At 42.3% G+C, this 16354-nt stretch overlaps 1 protein-coding gene across 1 annotated transcript in view; it reads right to left on the bottom strand.

Moving 5' to 3' along the window:
* Positions 1-16354, bottom strand: part of grik3 (glutamate ionotropic receptor kainate type subunit 3) — a 135258-nt gene that overhangs the window by 22274 nt on the left and 96630 nt on the right. Inside the window, exons 9-11 of the mRNA XM_033640766.2 lie at positions 14083-14196; positions 9489-9692; positions 808-1031 (exon numbers count right to left, since the gene is read on the bottom strand). Coding sequence (XP_033496657.1) covers positions 808-1031; positions 9489-9692; positions 14083-14196 — 542 coding nt within the window. The remainder of the gene's footprint in view (positions 1-807; positions 1032-9488; positions 9693-14082; positions 14197-16354) is intronic.

The raw sequence follows: 16354 nt of genomic DNA, 5'->3' as shown, positions 1-16354 counted from the left end.
CATTTAAGATGATTTTGTACTTATGTGAAGCCACTCCACAATTTGTTTGGTCTCACAACAACGAATGAGGATAGAGGAGTGCAGCTGTTTGCTCTCGAGCCCCAGAACTCCTTTCAGCGCCCGCTTTTCTAGAACTTCCTCAAGCACCACTTTGCATGAGAAGCAGCAGGAAATACTCACAATGATACTAACAGGATATTCATCATATTCATGACCCCCCCCCCCCCCCCCCCCCAAAAAATGAACAAGTGAGACACTTCTCAGCCAATCAAACAGATAATCTCCATGCGTAATAATTTTATGACTTATTACTGCCAGGAATTAGGTTTTTTTTTATGTAAATGCTGATGATCAACTATAAATAGCCTCCTCTGATGAGATTTCACATCAGGTGTGTGTATCTTTTCTCTTTGTGCTGCTGAATATGATCATTAAGTTATCATTTTTTGCTTCAGCAAGTATTTCTCCTTTTAAATGATTGTTTCAAAGTGCATCGCTTTAAGCTGCATTGCCAATTCCAAAGACATCAAACAGGAAACAAGAAATTGCGCACTGAATGGGACCTTGCAACTCAACTGAAGATATTTTTTTCCATTCCTCCTCCCACTGCTGGGCTGTAGAGAGCCCATGCAGACATAACTGCCTTGATAACTACCCAGCAGCTAGCACAGTTTGAGAAACTGGCTGGTGCACTCGGATCTCAGCCTGCAATGATAACAGAGTGAATTTCAATGTCTGTTGAGAGACCTCAAGGAGAACCGGTATGAAGGACTGATAGGACAAACAGTGTGTAACTTGTGGACTTACCTGGCAATGACAAACAGGACACAGCTAACACCCAGGTAGGCCAAGAGGATGTAGACCCAGATGTCAGGAGTCATGGGGTTCAGGAAGGAGAAGAAGCCGTTGTTGGTGGCGTTGGGTTTGCGATACAGGATGCTGATGCCCATGCTCATGAAGGGCTTGGTGAAGTCGATGACCTTTTCACGCATGTATGTGATGGTGAGAGGAGCCACTGCCAGGTCTGCCCTCTGTAGCGGAAAAACAAAATAAATAGAAAATTGCTCTGATTCCTATTTTAGTGTGGCAGTGTTTTTTTCTCACGCCATGCCAGCAGTGCTGCTCTAGAGGTTGTAATATCTGTTGGTCCATTAATTAGCCCTAACTGATATTCTGTGGCTCACCAATAACATTTGGTTTGGCAGGTATTCATGGCTCCCAGAATATGGATCCAAATAACTCTGGTGATCCCCTGACTCTTCCTCTAGCGCCACCATGAGGCTGACATTTGTGGCTTTGAGTCTTAACAATTGAATGCACTACCAGAGTTTGGTACATACATTCATGCCCCCTCAGGATGAATTTTAACTTCCTTAACCTTTTATTTAACACTATGATTAGATTAAAACAATACTTTATTACAATATTTGGTTTATGACCAAAGAGGTGCATTAATGCATTGATCTGGGTTGATATAACAGGTCAGTGATGAACTATCCAGCGTTATCAATGCAAAGTGAAAACACTGATACATATCTTCATTTTAAAATTCCCATGGCATGTCTGTGTCATCATTTTATCCAAGCACACCTCCTTCTTCAACATTCAGACAGTGCTAGTGGCCTTGCGCCCAGCAGACAATGGCAAGCAGCCAAGAAAAAGACAATGAGGATAATTACTGATATCGTCTCATATCAGTCGCAGGTCTTTGAATTGACTCAAGGGGGGACTGAAAATTATGTCCCCAAAATAAAACTTTGTCAATATCTGTTTATCTAAAATAAGATAAAGTTTTCAGTCTGGTCATCTCACTTAAGACATGGTTATTGCAGTAAAATATATCTGTTGGACTAAAAAAACATTTGATTTTATATTTCTAGCAAGTTTAATTTGTATTTTTAACATAATTATTTACATAAAGTCACTGTCTGACATGAAAAACACGTATCTCCACTTTCTACGCGCTTTGATGGACACTTCCGACACCCAATGGAGATACGTGTTGAATAGATGATGTAATAGACGTCTTTCCATTGGTCATTTGGATATCCAACGCTAACGGTTGCTAGGGAATATTATGGACACTCCATGCACTGTAGAAAGTCAAAATCGTCAAAAGTGGAGATATGTGTTTTTCAATGGACAGCGACATTAATAGAAAAATTGATATTTGGTGTCCATGTATCAGTTCAACATTGCCACACAAACATATCGCATTTTGCCCCATCCCTAATAATTAGCAAATGTTATTGTAACATCCTTACATGCTAACATGAGATGATGAAGATGGTAAATATTATACCTGCATGCTAACATTGTCATCATTTGCATGTTAGCATGCTGTGCTGTTTCACACAGCCTTTAGTATGGCTGTAGACTCTTGGGGTTCCATTAATAAACATTGTGTACGCACATAATGAGGCCTGAAAGAGGCATACGTCACTTCCCACGACAAAAGTTATGATCTATGAAAGAAGACTTGGTAGGAGAAACTTTGACCCATGCTTACAAACATTTTGGAGACAGGAAATTGGCGACGCAGATTGTGAGGTGGAAGCCTGATTGTAGAGACTGTCAAATATTTTTGGTGCAAGCCATTTTTGGCTTTTGTCCATGGATCCTACAGTACTTACTGTTTATAAATGAGGCCCCTGGTCTTGGTATATCATTGATACTGTGGTTACAACAGGGGTATATAGGCTTGTCTTTTATTCAAAGTTTGGATTGACACAATTATATACAGCGGTAACCATCTCTGTAAAACCTTTCAGTGTGAACATGAAATATGTTTCTGTCTCGATGCGTTCTGCAAAAAGTAGAGGCGTCGTTCAAATGTATCGGAAGTGGTTCCATCTCCAAAGCCATTATCTAGTGTCAATACAATGACATATGACACCATATAGCACTCTGCAATGGACACGGCCGAGCATGACAGATAAGTTGCATTCATCTATTATATGCGTATGACTGCATATTCAGAAGGTTACCATTTAAATCGGCGGCCCCCACAACTCTCCTGCACCCTGGCTGGACAGGAGGTTAATGAAACCAGCTGCTTGGTTCACGCTCGGGTACCTCTTTCCTCCAAGAAACGACACAACTCACAAAGGGAGGCTTTCTCTTCTTCCTACATACTGAGCGGTGGGAGAGGGAACAGGGCTTGTTCATACGACAGTTCATCGTGCAGCATTTTCACCCAGTAAAATGAGATCTCAGGTTTAGTTTGGATCTCTATGCAGAACCACTGGACCTGACCCAACAGGAATTGAATCTGCTGGTTCCAGAAACACACAAGATGAGATGCTAGAGCTGAATGATGCAGCCATGTCATGCATGCTCCTCCTTTGTTTTTGTTTTTTAGCAGCTGAAAACATTAGTTTTTCACTATAAATGCTCTGTTTCTCGACCCTAAGGCTATTCTTTACATGAGTTTAACTTTCCCTGTGGCTTAGACAGCTCTTCCCTCAGATTCATGTGATAACTACCACATAACAGTAAACAAAGGTCAGAAAGAAAACATTTCCACTTTGAGAACGGCACTGCGGATTATGTACTCCTGTGGTCAGCACTGTGGTAGCTAAATACATGGTGGCCTCTGAAGAGATGGAAAAGATGGGAGGACTGACGCATCCTGCAGTGCATCTGCTGTCTCTCTTAAACTATTCAAATTTGTACATCACATACTGCTCCCTCTGTTCTCTGCTGCCAACTGCAGCTTTGAACCAACCTGCCACTCAGCCGGAAGATCAACCAGCATGCGATTCCAGACATCCCTACGGTGGGCTAATATACATGCCGCATGTCCTTGTTCTGCTTACTGCTTAGGCACACAGACTGGGCACAAGCAAGATAACCTGATAGTGCCCTGCTGCGTGCCACATGGCTCGGTGTTATCTGGGTTTGCAGATGGTGGGCTTAGTGTTGTTCTCCCCCCGGACCTCCTCACCTGACGATAGCCTGGAGGATTCACAGCTACACAGCTAACATGATCCATGCCTTTTTCCAATCCACGGACTGAACATACCTGAGCAACATTACGTTACGCTGCTTCCTATTCTTTGTGTTTTATCAAATTAGCAACAGCACGGGACATTCGTGCGTTTGCTCCAGCTCCAAACATGCAGTAATTACATACTACTTACAACCAAGGCTTTTTATCCCTCAGCAAACATTTACACACTGTGCCATACAGTCTGTATATGCTCTTTACAGCTTGCACTCACAATGCTAATACAAGGACTTTATAGCACTTGCATATAGGGCCCCAGTGTTGCTCCTTTTCGTCTTTTCATAAACATTAAGAGCAGATACAAGAGCCGATTTTGCTTCAGCGGAATATGGTGCAATCACAGAAACACACTTAGCTCAACTATGCAATGGTTGCTACAGATAACAGAGAGCAATTTTTGCCATAGGGATGCTGGGGGAATATAAAAAGGTCTGATTCGCCAGTTGAACGTGCATTTACAAAACCCGGAGTGAGGGGTGAATGCAGAGTGTGACACTTCTCAGCACAGCCGATATGCCTCTAATATAATACAGTCTAATATCAAAATATACAAAGGGCTGATGATGAGGCAGTGTAATCAAGACATTGCTGCTTTACATAAGCAGTGAGTTCAGAGCAGGGCCTGAAACTGTGATTTACTTTGACAGATGGGACAGACATGTTTGCTGTTGAAGCAGTTGAACTTTTGCCCTTGCAGCTATGGGTCTGCCACTCTTGCCAAAAGGTCACCCTGCTGTCTCAGATCAAGATCAGGATCACACTTGTCCACCCACTCGCAGTTCTATGCGTTCCTCAATTACCCAAAAATCCTTAAATAAAAAGCATAAAAACACAAAATACCTAGCGATGTGTGTCATTAGTTAAATATTATTGTTATTATTTTATGCAATTGCATTTACCCAGTACAAATGCTGTTGTAATAAGCAGGTTGTTTCCCTAAAGAGTATTGTATTGTATTTTATTCAGTTAGTTGCCATTTTTTGTAGGATAATGTGCAATGCTCATAATGCAGAGTGCAAAATGCAATTTCAGCAGCATTTAAAATACAATTTGGTTATTGAAAAATGCAATTAACATTTTCAAATGGCTCATAAAAAATATGCAAAATCTTTTTGGACAGTGTCTAACTTTATAGATTAAATTGTGCTTAATTTTGACTGTGTTTTTGGTGTTTTCTTACTCTTTGAATGCCAGGGAAATTATGAATTATGAATTAGAAACATCCCTAGTTTTACTTAAATACAGATAAAGTGTTGCAGACTTTCATTCAGACCTGATGTGTCTATATGTGTAGGCAAAGAGGACAAAGGTCGGCTACAACCTTTCAGTGCATCTGTCGAAGCAAATATTAATTGTCATGACTCATGACAGAAACAAATGATGTGCTAAGCACGCTATTAACATTTGCATCACAGGGTGATTAAAGTGATCGTCTATTGTGACTAAATCAAGTTTAACAAGGCCTGTTGCATCATTTAGCACCTTCCAAACAATGCCCTTTGGCACTGAAGAGAGCTCTGTGACTGCGCAGAGGAAAATAAAGGCTGTACGTTACACAATGCTTAATCGGTGCACTTGGCAACATCGCAGTTTCTCATTCAGAGGCATCAGTTACATGGGGAGTAAACTGCATTATGGTATCATATTCATCCAAACATATAGGCAAACAAACACTCTTCAAGAGCTCTGGTTCTGTCACATCACCTTCTCTGTGTGACAAAACACGAAACTGCTTATAACTGATTCTAATACAGTCAAGTCTTATTGACTTAAAAATTCGTCAGTCAGGCTGTTTAGTGTAATTCTGTAATGCAGCTATGATTTATGAGGGTGTACTATAAGAGTTGATAGCATGAATGCATGAGCCTCGTGTTTCAGCCCCGTTTTATCAGCTCAAACCAACTGTTTTCCCCTGTTTTCCCTCTCAGACCTTATCTAACTCTGTGACCCTTTTTAAGTAAAGGCACTGATCCCCAGTAAACTGTTATACATCTTATCTATCTGTATTACAATGAGGGGGCAATGGGTTTTTAAGAGGTTAATAGAAAGTAGTTATGAATACAAATTGAACAGATAACAGCGATGACAGCGGCCATTTGCTTTTCCCTCCTCTATCTCCTTGTATATGGTGTATACAATGAATGCAATTCATGCGCAATATGAGTCATACATAGTGTTTTTTATAAGACTTAAACAAAAAACTGCACTTTACAGTACATGGACGAGTTGGTAGAAGAGTCGAGTAAAAAAAAAAATACTGCCCAAGTTATTCAGCTCAGTGAAGGAGACGAGGTAGTTTGAGGTTTACTCCCAGGGAATCTGCAGCCATACTGGCCTCTCATATCGTTCCAGGGTCAGATCTCTTGAGCTTGAGTTAAAGTTTATGTTTCAGGTCTGCTGAATCGCGATCAGCTTATCCATACCGACAGGGGTGAGGGAAGCACTAGACCACAGAATAGAGCCCAGTAAAAATCCACAAAGAAGACGTCATGGGCCCTTGGTCATGCGATAAGGGGCAGTAAAAGCAATAAGTAGCAGGAGAGATTCTAATCTTCACTTCTGCTGCTATTTACAAAAGCAATAGAGCTTAAAGAAGCTAAAATATATACATACATTCTATGAGTTCTTCCCTAAATGCATCTTTTTTACTGTATTTACCTGCTAATGTGGATTTGTCTCGTATAGAACACGAGCAAAGAGAGCGACTGATTGCTGTGGTTATGTGTTTTTGTTTGTTCAACAGCTTATGTTCATATTTATAAGAAGTCAGTCCAGGGGCGTCAATCACCAAATGCTACATCCTCACAAGACGCATGTAAAGCATATGTTACAAACACAACAACAACACCACTGTTTTTTTTCTATGTGGCTGTAAGATAATGAACATATTGGCTACTCTGCATGGCCACCTGCACATGACGGAGTCATGCATCTCTATTTCCCGCCAGCATTCTCTGCCTTTAGTAATCCATTTGTTCCCCTCAAGGTTATTGTTATTAACATGGATCTAGCAAAAAGCTTGGATGGAGAAATAAAGTGCTGCAGTGGGAGCCCACCTTTCCCAACCCTTTCAGCACCAAGCCATTGACTCCTGCCATACGATTCCCTGCACTAAATGCCACTTAAGCTATTACAAGTTTTCAGCTGAGTACAGCGCTGACCCGATGGGGCTGAGGACAAAGAGAGAGCACTGACAGGGACACTTATGAAATGCCAGCAGAGAATTGCCACCATCACTTGGATGTGAGGCTGTTTCATGGCCGCTGAGGCTTTGAGTTTGACACAGACAGCTGCAATTGCCTGCTATCTCTCAGCCAGATGATTGCCGGTGTTTTCTCCTCCTGCATCCTTACAACATATGCAGTATCACATGCTCATCCCGGATCTCTGGCTTATCCAGCTTAAGGAAGTGGTTTGTCTCACTGAATGGCGTCGACACACTTGTAACTTTTAGGCAACCTTGACATAATTGTGCCATAAATGTAACTGACAGCTTTGCAGGCTCCTCCTGACTTGTAGTCAATCATAACTGTATCACTGCCCACACAGAGGACATGGCCTGTGATTCACTTCAATGGCATGCTTTTGTAAGTTTGCGTGATGATGTAAAACATTTTTATAGCATAGTGAGCGGCATAAATTTAGAGATGAAGCAGATAATAAAGGAAAAGTTCAACATTTTGGTAAATGTGCTCATTACTCTTCTTGCTGAGACTTAGACAAGATGATTGATACCTCTCATGTCTGTAAGATGTACCTGGAGCTACCAGTCACGTAGCTTAGCATAAAGGCTAGCAGAAACACTTAGCCTGGCTGCATGATTAATTGAAATATTAATGAAATTGCAACATGGCTAAGTGCAATATCCAAATCAAAGAAGCTGCAATTTTTTGATATAATTAAACTGTGTTACAACATACTATTATGAATGAAGCACTGTGGCACTGCAGAGATGCTCCAATCCGCAAATCATATCTCAGGTGTACATGTTTGTTGGGTACACACCATCAACAAAAATGACATCATCATCATTTTAATTTATTTTTCAGTGAAAATAAAATGCAAAAATGACCATTCCCACTAAAATCGCGACTCATATCGCAATTGCAATATCTTTTAAAATAATCTCAATATAATTTTTTTGCATTTTGTGCAGCCCTACTGCATGATAACAAAACCACCAGCACCTCTAAAGCTCACTAATAAATGTACCACAATACCTCATTTATTAAATGCTAACAAAAAGCAAAATAGCTGTTTTACGAGGGGGCTTACAACCTGGACTATTCTTTGCCTGCCCATCTCGCCCTGACAGATCCGGGGTGAATGCTGGGGCCTACTTGTAACACTCCTAAGCACTAGGATGCATGCGATTAGTTGTCTAAATGATTAAACGTCCGCCCCCTCGCTAGTCGGCACCAGAAATATTAGTTGGTTAAACCAAGTAGTGTTTTATTCATGTACAAGGCCGCTTAACTGTCATGCAGCCGCCCGCCACTAGTGGATTTTACAGAGCCGTCAGACAGCAGCCCACCTCCCCGCGGTAATGCTTGAGTAGACTGAAGTTTTAAAACATCACGGTGGGAAATTGGAGAGATGTTCTCTCACAAAACCATTGTGTTTTGGCAGTACTTTGATATAGAAATGAAAATAAGGTAGGCTATGTCAGAAAAAATATAATCCCTCGACTGGAGCAATGCGCAACCACATTTGAATCAAGCATTTGGATGTCAACCTGCACGAAACGACAGCTGCTGCTGCTAGCGGTGCTAGCCACACTCAGACCAATGTGACAAAGCTCACCCGGAGATCCCGCCCAGTGTGAGAAGATAACGCAGCTCATCACGACGAGCCTGGATACACCGTGCAGGGACGCAAAATGACTTTTTAGACTAGTCGACTAGTCTTGATTAAAATTTTCGTTTTGTTGACGGGGAAAATAGTCACTAGGAACATCCCTAATAAGCACCACTTGTGGACACCAGTTGCTATGGTTTATCTGTCCACCAGGGAGAGCAGTAATTATGGAAGCTAAAGCCGTTTACTGCGCCTGAAGGCGGCGGAGAAATCAGGTGCTCTTATCATATTTGATGTGTAGGCTATGAAGGAGTGTGCTTCCCAGACAGAGCATATGTTTAATGATTATTTTCATATCATGATTATATTATGATGCTCGGGTCATAAAAATATGCTTTTTATAAATATGCATTTTATAAAACCCTGATACAGATTGTAGCCCTGGAGCAAGTCAGCTGGAGGAGTTATTAAATATGCTACCTTTTGTTCTGTCCATGAAAGCTCTCTGAGATGCATGATACAACAGAACACGACATTTTTAGTGGACACACATAGGAGTGATGTCAATCCTCTCACCTGATGCTTAGTAAAAAAGAAGAAGAAAATCAGCATATTTCCCAACTTGTCAAACGGTCCCTTTAAAGAAAAAACAGTGAAGCAGACACTATGTAGTACAACTTACATGCTCTATAAGTTCCCTGATCATGCCGTTCCACTGGCCCTTGTCATCCTGAGAGCCGTATCTCCCATCAGGCACCAGGCGGATCTCGTACGTGAAGCCTAGGACACTGGCCAGCTCTTTGAGCAAGTCGATGCAGAATCCTTCGAAACGGTCGTTCCCAACCAGCGCCTTGTCAGACTTCTTAAGCATGACATATGGCTCCTCCTGCACAGACCCAAAAGATCAAATGAAAAGCAGTGGTGAGGTCAGCTTTTTCAATTTGTCTCAGCACATGCACTTAATTGAGGCAAAGTGATCTGAGCTGATGAGTCGCTGTTGCATTTAACAGGCAGTGACAGCAGACTCGAGTTCAGCGTGCGGATACAGGGAGTGTTAAAATATGAAAGACGCTGAGGTTTTTCATACATTGATGTATTAAGGAAAAGAGACCCGGGCTAATTTGAGACTGTAATGTAAATGAAGTGTCTTGTGTAAATTTCAAAGCGGTGACCTCCATTTGCTGGAGATGGTAATGCACACAAAAGGCCTGTTCATACTATCAATGTGCCTGCAGTGTTGAGCTAACTAAACCCAGTGTCTCCCCAACACTGCTGTGCGTTGACCTACATAGCTGGTGCACAGGTCGGTTCCTTTTATGGTCAGGTAGCTGACACTCTTTACTGGCCTGTAATATCCTGCCTGGCTGCTCATAATTTGGGCCGTATAAAAGCTTGATTAGGAACAGAATGCCGCAGTGAAATGGAACATGCCCACGACGTTGCCTTCATCAATTGACACCAACCTCCAAGGGAGAAGGACTGAGCTGATGCCTGCAGTGACAAAGACTAACAAAGAATAGCTAATAAATGATTTCCTTTATTTGGCGCCTGTTACCATTTCCCTGCCGGATAAACTTGCGTGTCCCGCTGTGCATTTCAACACACGTTGGTCCATTTATGCGAGGGCTGTAATACAATTTATTGCCTCCAATAGCCAGATGTATGATTTACAAACTGAGCTCAGAAGCAGCATAATTGATTCTCCAGTGAAGGTGACCCCTGCTTTGTGTTTCTTTTTTTTTTTCACTGTAGCTTGTGTGGCACTAAGTAAAAAAAAAAAGAGATACAGTCAAAGAGGAGAAAATAGGCAGCCGCAGCACTCTTTATTCCCTCAGGGATTTGTTTTTCATGGGGGAAAGTGGAGGTGATGAGGGTGGAGGTGGGGGCAACGAAATAAAACATCATGTGCTGGTGGCGTGTGGACACAGTCGGACTGTTTATTGAGGTTAGATGCCTGCGAAGGGAAGTGTAAAACAAACGATAAGCAGGGGTATAATTTATTCCATAAATTCTCATAAAAATAAAAAGCGCCTGGGAAAACGTACAGTAAATGATGAACATCTTTAATTGTTTGCCATCAAAATATGAAGCCACTTGGACATCACAATTAGGACGGCCTCTTAAATAAATAATAAGTTATGAATACTTGATGACAATGCGTTTAGAGAGCAAGTGCTTAGCCACAAACTTTGCTCAAGTTGTCCAATTAACTTGATCAAAAAGTTTGCATGTTAAGGGAAAAAGTCATTACCATCTGTTTCTAGCCTTCCCATTCTTGCTATTCCCCAAGGTTTGGACTCAAATCAAAGTGTTTATACCAGTTCTCCCCTCACAGTCGCAGCATGGGCGTGCATAACAGAACGAGGAGGGAGGTGGGCTTGCGCAGAGACATTACAGGCAATGGAGTGCAAACAATTAATGTAAGGGGGAAAACACATTAAGTGCCTTAATCTCTTCGACAAAGTTATCACTATAAAGCTGTCAGACGTCTTCTTCATGCATCACTGGGAATCAGTTTGATGCAATGTCATTACACTTAGAGGGGAGATTGATATTAAAGTTGAAGCTCTCTTCAGCAATCTGAAAGTAGGCGATTTTATCATCTCGAGCTAATGATTCCCGACGAAATAGCAAATCAAGAAACATGTCAGAGATGCTCAAACGCACTTTGAAGGCGAAAATGACCCAAAACATTTTAGGAAACTTGAGATGTAAGTGAAACACTTAAACTACTTGGTGAGAAATACGTCTACATTAACACCACTCTAACTACAACATAAAATCAGCCAATACTGGCACTTTGTAGTGCAGCAGTTCAACATTACACCACTTAAATCCTTGCTCAGTTTCTCCTCTTCCAGATAGAATTAACATAGATGGCACCTGATAGGCATTAATTATGTCCTGCCTTGACCTCACTTGCCGTAATTACAGCCTTGTGGTCCAATATAGGCATAATGATAGTGTTTATCATTGTAGCTTGTATATCTGTCCAGAAAAGGTGCAAGCGAAGGGTGAGGGTGGGGGAGGGTTCTGTGTCAGCACCTCCCTGATAGCTCCACAAAGACTCCAGCATCCTCTGACAGTGTTAAGTACATACAGCCAGGGATCCACAAATGAATGCGATGTGTAGCTGGGGGAGGAACCGTCTAGTTGTCTATATCTGCACATGTAATTATTACGTTCGCAGGAATAATTCATTCTGTTTCACTGTTTCGTTCTTTGTTTTGCTGTTTGTTTCTTTTGCTCCAGGCATTTTTATTTAAAGCTGGGGTACGCAGCTTTTTGGAAAAGGCAAAAAACTGACAAGCCCCTCCCATCAGACGAGTACAGGCATATGCACGTGCTTTACAAAGTAATTTAATGTTTCACATAGATTGATTTAATACATTTTATTTCACTGTAGCACTCTCTCTCTATTTATCAGACCACAACGGAGACAAGAATTAGCTAGCTACCACATCCCGTAGCCCCTCCCCTGCTTCACTGGGGGCAGAGCGGGCAGCAGCTTTGGGAAAGACCTTTGGTCAGTGGCTGTAGCAACTTTAGCAACAGTTGGGGAGTCAGGGCTGTCCATGCCTGCAGGTGCTGGCTGAGTTGCTTTAGTCACTGGCTTGGGGTCTGTCACCGGAGCTGCTGCCCACTTTCCTCCCAACTAGGTGGTCTGAAGCAGCGGGGAGTGAGGCAGAGGACCCACTGTGATTCAAGGCTCTCGCTAACGTTAGCTACATAAATGTGAACTTGAAGCTGCAGCTGTGAGCCTTTGGCTTCAGTTAGCAGAAGGCTAAACTATTAGCGACATTTTCCTTCCATCTCTGAAATGTGGTGCCAACACGTTGTATTTTGTTTATTGTCAGTCTCTTTTTGATAATTGCATCTTCAATTGCTTTGCAGTGAAGACAGTTGTTGTCAACACTGGAATAGCAACTTGTCCTGCAGCATTCTCAGTCATTGAATCAGGCTTTCACCATCTGAAAGGACGTGCACACATGTCTGCATCTGTCAAACAGCCAATAGGAACGCTCTCTTTGAAATTACCTGATTGGCCAAACTCTCCCATCGCAGACTAGCTTTTCTAAAGTCTGAAAACAGAGCCATGAGGAGGTGCAGAGGTCTAGTTTTCTCCCACTTATGCAGTTTATAATCATTGCTGCAGATTCAACATCATAAATTCTGAGTCAATTTTTAAACAACAAGCCTTTGATTTTAGACAAAAGCAGCCTTCTCATTTCTAGCCGAGGTTTCGTCTCTGGCTTTTATGAGCTGTAGTTCCTGTAGCTAGCTAATTAAGCTCACATTTGCTCCTTTAAGTGGTTGAAAATGTCGTCTGCATCTGTGACTTAATGTTTTCAGCTGAAGAGAACCTTGTAAAAATCATCTTTAAAATGCACAAGCTGGCTATGTACACGATTGTGCTAAAAGAGTGAGGCTAAATCTGAATATCACAGACAATAATAGCACTGTTTTTGTATTGTAATGTGGAGTTAGTCCTGTGAGCAGGAGAAAAATGTAAGGTCAGAATGTGACATAACCCTCTTTTTTGTCCAAGCAAGCAAGTTCTAAATGGTTTTGAGGAGTAACAAAGAAGTTGGGCTAACTTCAAGCTATTTCTGTTAAAGTGCTTGGTGTTCCTGGAGTGCACACTTCCTCAAACACAAATAAAGAGCAGGACAGGGCCACTAACAATAGCCTGCACTCTTAGATAGCAGCTTCCCCTCAGTGGGAAAACATGTAAGCTAGCTAGCCAGGCATGGCAATGTTTGCATCTTAAGTTAGAGCAGTTTAACACACTGTTTAATCCATTCCTTGCACTTTTACTTTAGTACTTTCATTTTGGAAAAGCTAAAAAAAAAAAAGACACCTTCAAAGATCCTTGAATGCTGAGTGTCGCTCTGACTACAGCCCCGTGCACACCGCTTCAATATGTGGGGAAATCTGAAGCCTGACAAGCCTGCTGTGCCTAGTTACGGTTGTTAAGCTATGATTGGACAATCTCTGTTTGGCAGAGGGATTAGGTGATCACTCAGTTTTAATATTGTATCCTAATGTGGAATCTATGATTTATATGTTTAGATTTAGCAAATATCCTGTGTGTCAGTCACTGAGGAAAAGATAAATAAGATAAATACAGACTGAAATGTGGCGAATGCTGGAAAGAGTTAAAAAAAAAAAATAGCTTTTTGAAAAGCTTGAATCTGAGTGCATTATGTGGAAGGGAAACTGAGGAGACATGAAGGGTAGGGTATCTTTTACGCTAGGCTACACAGGTGACCTACCAGGATGGTGGTGACGACGAGGGAGCGGTTAGCCAGGGAGTCAGTGATGTTCATCCCTTTTCGCTTCGGCACTTCTGTGATGTTAAGACCTCCCGACGCACTCCACTTCCCCACCTGCGGAAGATGAAAAGCGTGTAGCTAAGTGTTCTGTGTCTGTTGGTGGGCTGTGACCCCAACAGACTCCCCCCGCCAACCAGTCTCCCACATTAGTGCCAGGTTGAACACATCTCCGGCAGCATTAGATGATTGGCTGAGTCACGTTTATATAGGCTCGCCAGGGTGTTTTGGAGAGCTGGGGGTCGTTAGGTGTGTGTCTTGAAAGAAATAAAGCATGATGGGCAAAGAAACTGGAATCATTTGATGAAATGTATGTTAAAACAACAAACTCACAGTTTTTTGTGAAACTCAACATACAAACCACAAAACCTTACACCAAACCAGCATAACACTGAACGTCCCAAACATAGTGCACTATCAGTACAAATAAAGGGGAAAATTTGTTGGTTTTTGTTTCCCTAAACGTTCTAACACCCCTCAGACAACAAAAACAAAGTAGAGGAAAAAGCTTTGTGTTAGAAGAATACGGGGAGAAAAAAGGTTAAATCCCACCCTCTTTCTGGGTGTGGCCATAAGGGGCTGGACACATAGCATGTTTTGGCACCCTCAAATTCATTGTTTTTATGTAGATGCGCGGCAGGCACGCTGAAGCACCAGAGCAACGGCGTTGCGGCATGCACACATTCCTGAGCACCTATTTGAGATAAACCGGGTTCAACTTTTGGAACACAGCACCACGTAACCGCACGTCATGTGACGGGGAAGCCGACAGATATCTTTCCCTTCTTCTGTAAATATTCAGTCTGATAAATAAGGAAAAGTTGATCATGTTAGTGCAGAGCTACCCAGAACTTTTCATCTGTCTGACTGACGATAGGCCTACACACCCAGAAACAGCGCTTGGAAGAAGATAAGCTCTACACTCAGGATTTCAGGTAACAGGCTATGATACAGTGCTTGTCAAGGTTGCTTAGCAACCTCAGGTGCAACCTGCCTTGAAAGGTGGCACAGAAAAGGCACAAGAGTAGCACCCAGGGTGCCGTAGCATTGTTCCGACCTCCCATTAGTCCGACGTCCCGTTGTTCCGATATGTGATTATACTAGGCTATACTGTATTTGTGTTCCATAGAGGATCAGCAACGCAACAAAAGTAGGCTACTGGTCGAGATACAAGTGTCATAGAGAGGAGAGAATGAAACACCATAACCTCCTGTTATTAACTCTGGGGTTGGGGTTGGGTGGGGAGCTTTACGCGGTGCTAAACGGCTCCCGGCAGGCATATTTCTGCCTTGATGGTGCGCCGCGACTGGCTCTGGGTCAGCTGGGAAAGGCTTGAGGTGAAGCAGGCTCACGGCTTATGTGTTTGCCACTTTCTTTTTCATTTTAACCCACACCATGATCTTTTCCTGACCCTAACCAAGTGGTTTTTGTGCGTAAACCTAACCAGACCTTAACCACAGGGCATCAAGACGACTTCGGAACAATGGGACTTCGGAACAATGAGTTTAATATGGCCGGAACAATGGGATGTCGGACCAATGGGCTGTCGGAAAAATGGGCAGACCCCGCACCCAGTGCCTGACCCCGCATTTTCCAGTCGTTGTTAAAGACGCGGCATGTGTACGACCCCTTAGACTTCATCCACATCACATGCAATGTTGGCTTAATGTTGCACATGAAAAATGAACACAGCTAATGTTAGCTAGCTAACTCATTTTAACCTATAGTATGTGCAGCTTTCGTCAATGCAGGGTTTTCCCCAGAGAAGTTGTTCGGCCAGGTGGCAAGTATCTTTTGACGGGATCTGGCATGGGCCAATGGACAAGCGTATTTTTTTATTGTTTTAATTTTAATGTTAACAATGCAGCACAGTTAGATTAAAATAAGGTGGCGGCCCGCCTGGTTTGCAATTTATGTGCTCCTCACATGCCTTCCCTCCTACACTCAGTTGTACTTAACGCAGACACATTGTAATGAAGGTATAGATGGCAAATGTAGTGAAGTAAAAAGATTACTGGCTAAAGTCCTATTCGGACGGGATTAGTTTAACGTGGAGACGTGGGGTAAAGTATTATTACCAGGGATTTTGGTCCCGTCAGTACGCGCCATTTCTGTAATCGTTACGGATAATGTCAGTAAAAATTACGGCGACTTTTACCTTCGGTGAAACGGTCTGGAGTAATTACCTCGGGTAATATTAATCCTGTGCCTAAAA

Source organism: Epinephelus lanceolatus, chromosome 10, assembly GCF_041903045.1.
Source record: "Epinephelus lanceolatus isolate andai-2023 chromosome 10, ASM4190304v1, whole genome shotgun sequence".
Taxonomy (NCBI): Eukaryota; Metazoa; Chordata; class Actinopteri; order Perciformes; family Serranidae; genus Epinephelus; species Epinephelus lanceolatus.
This window is presented reverse-complemented; position numbering and strand designations above follow the sequence as displayed.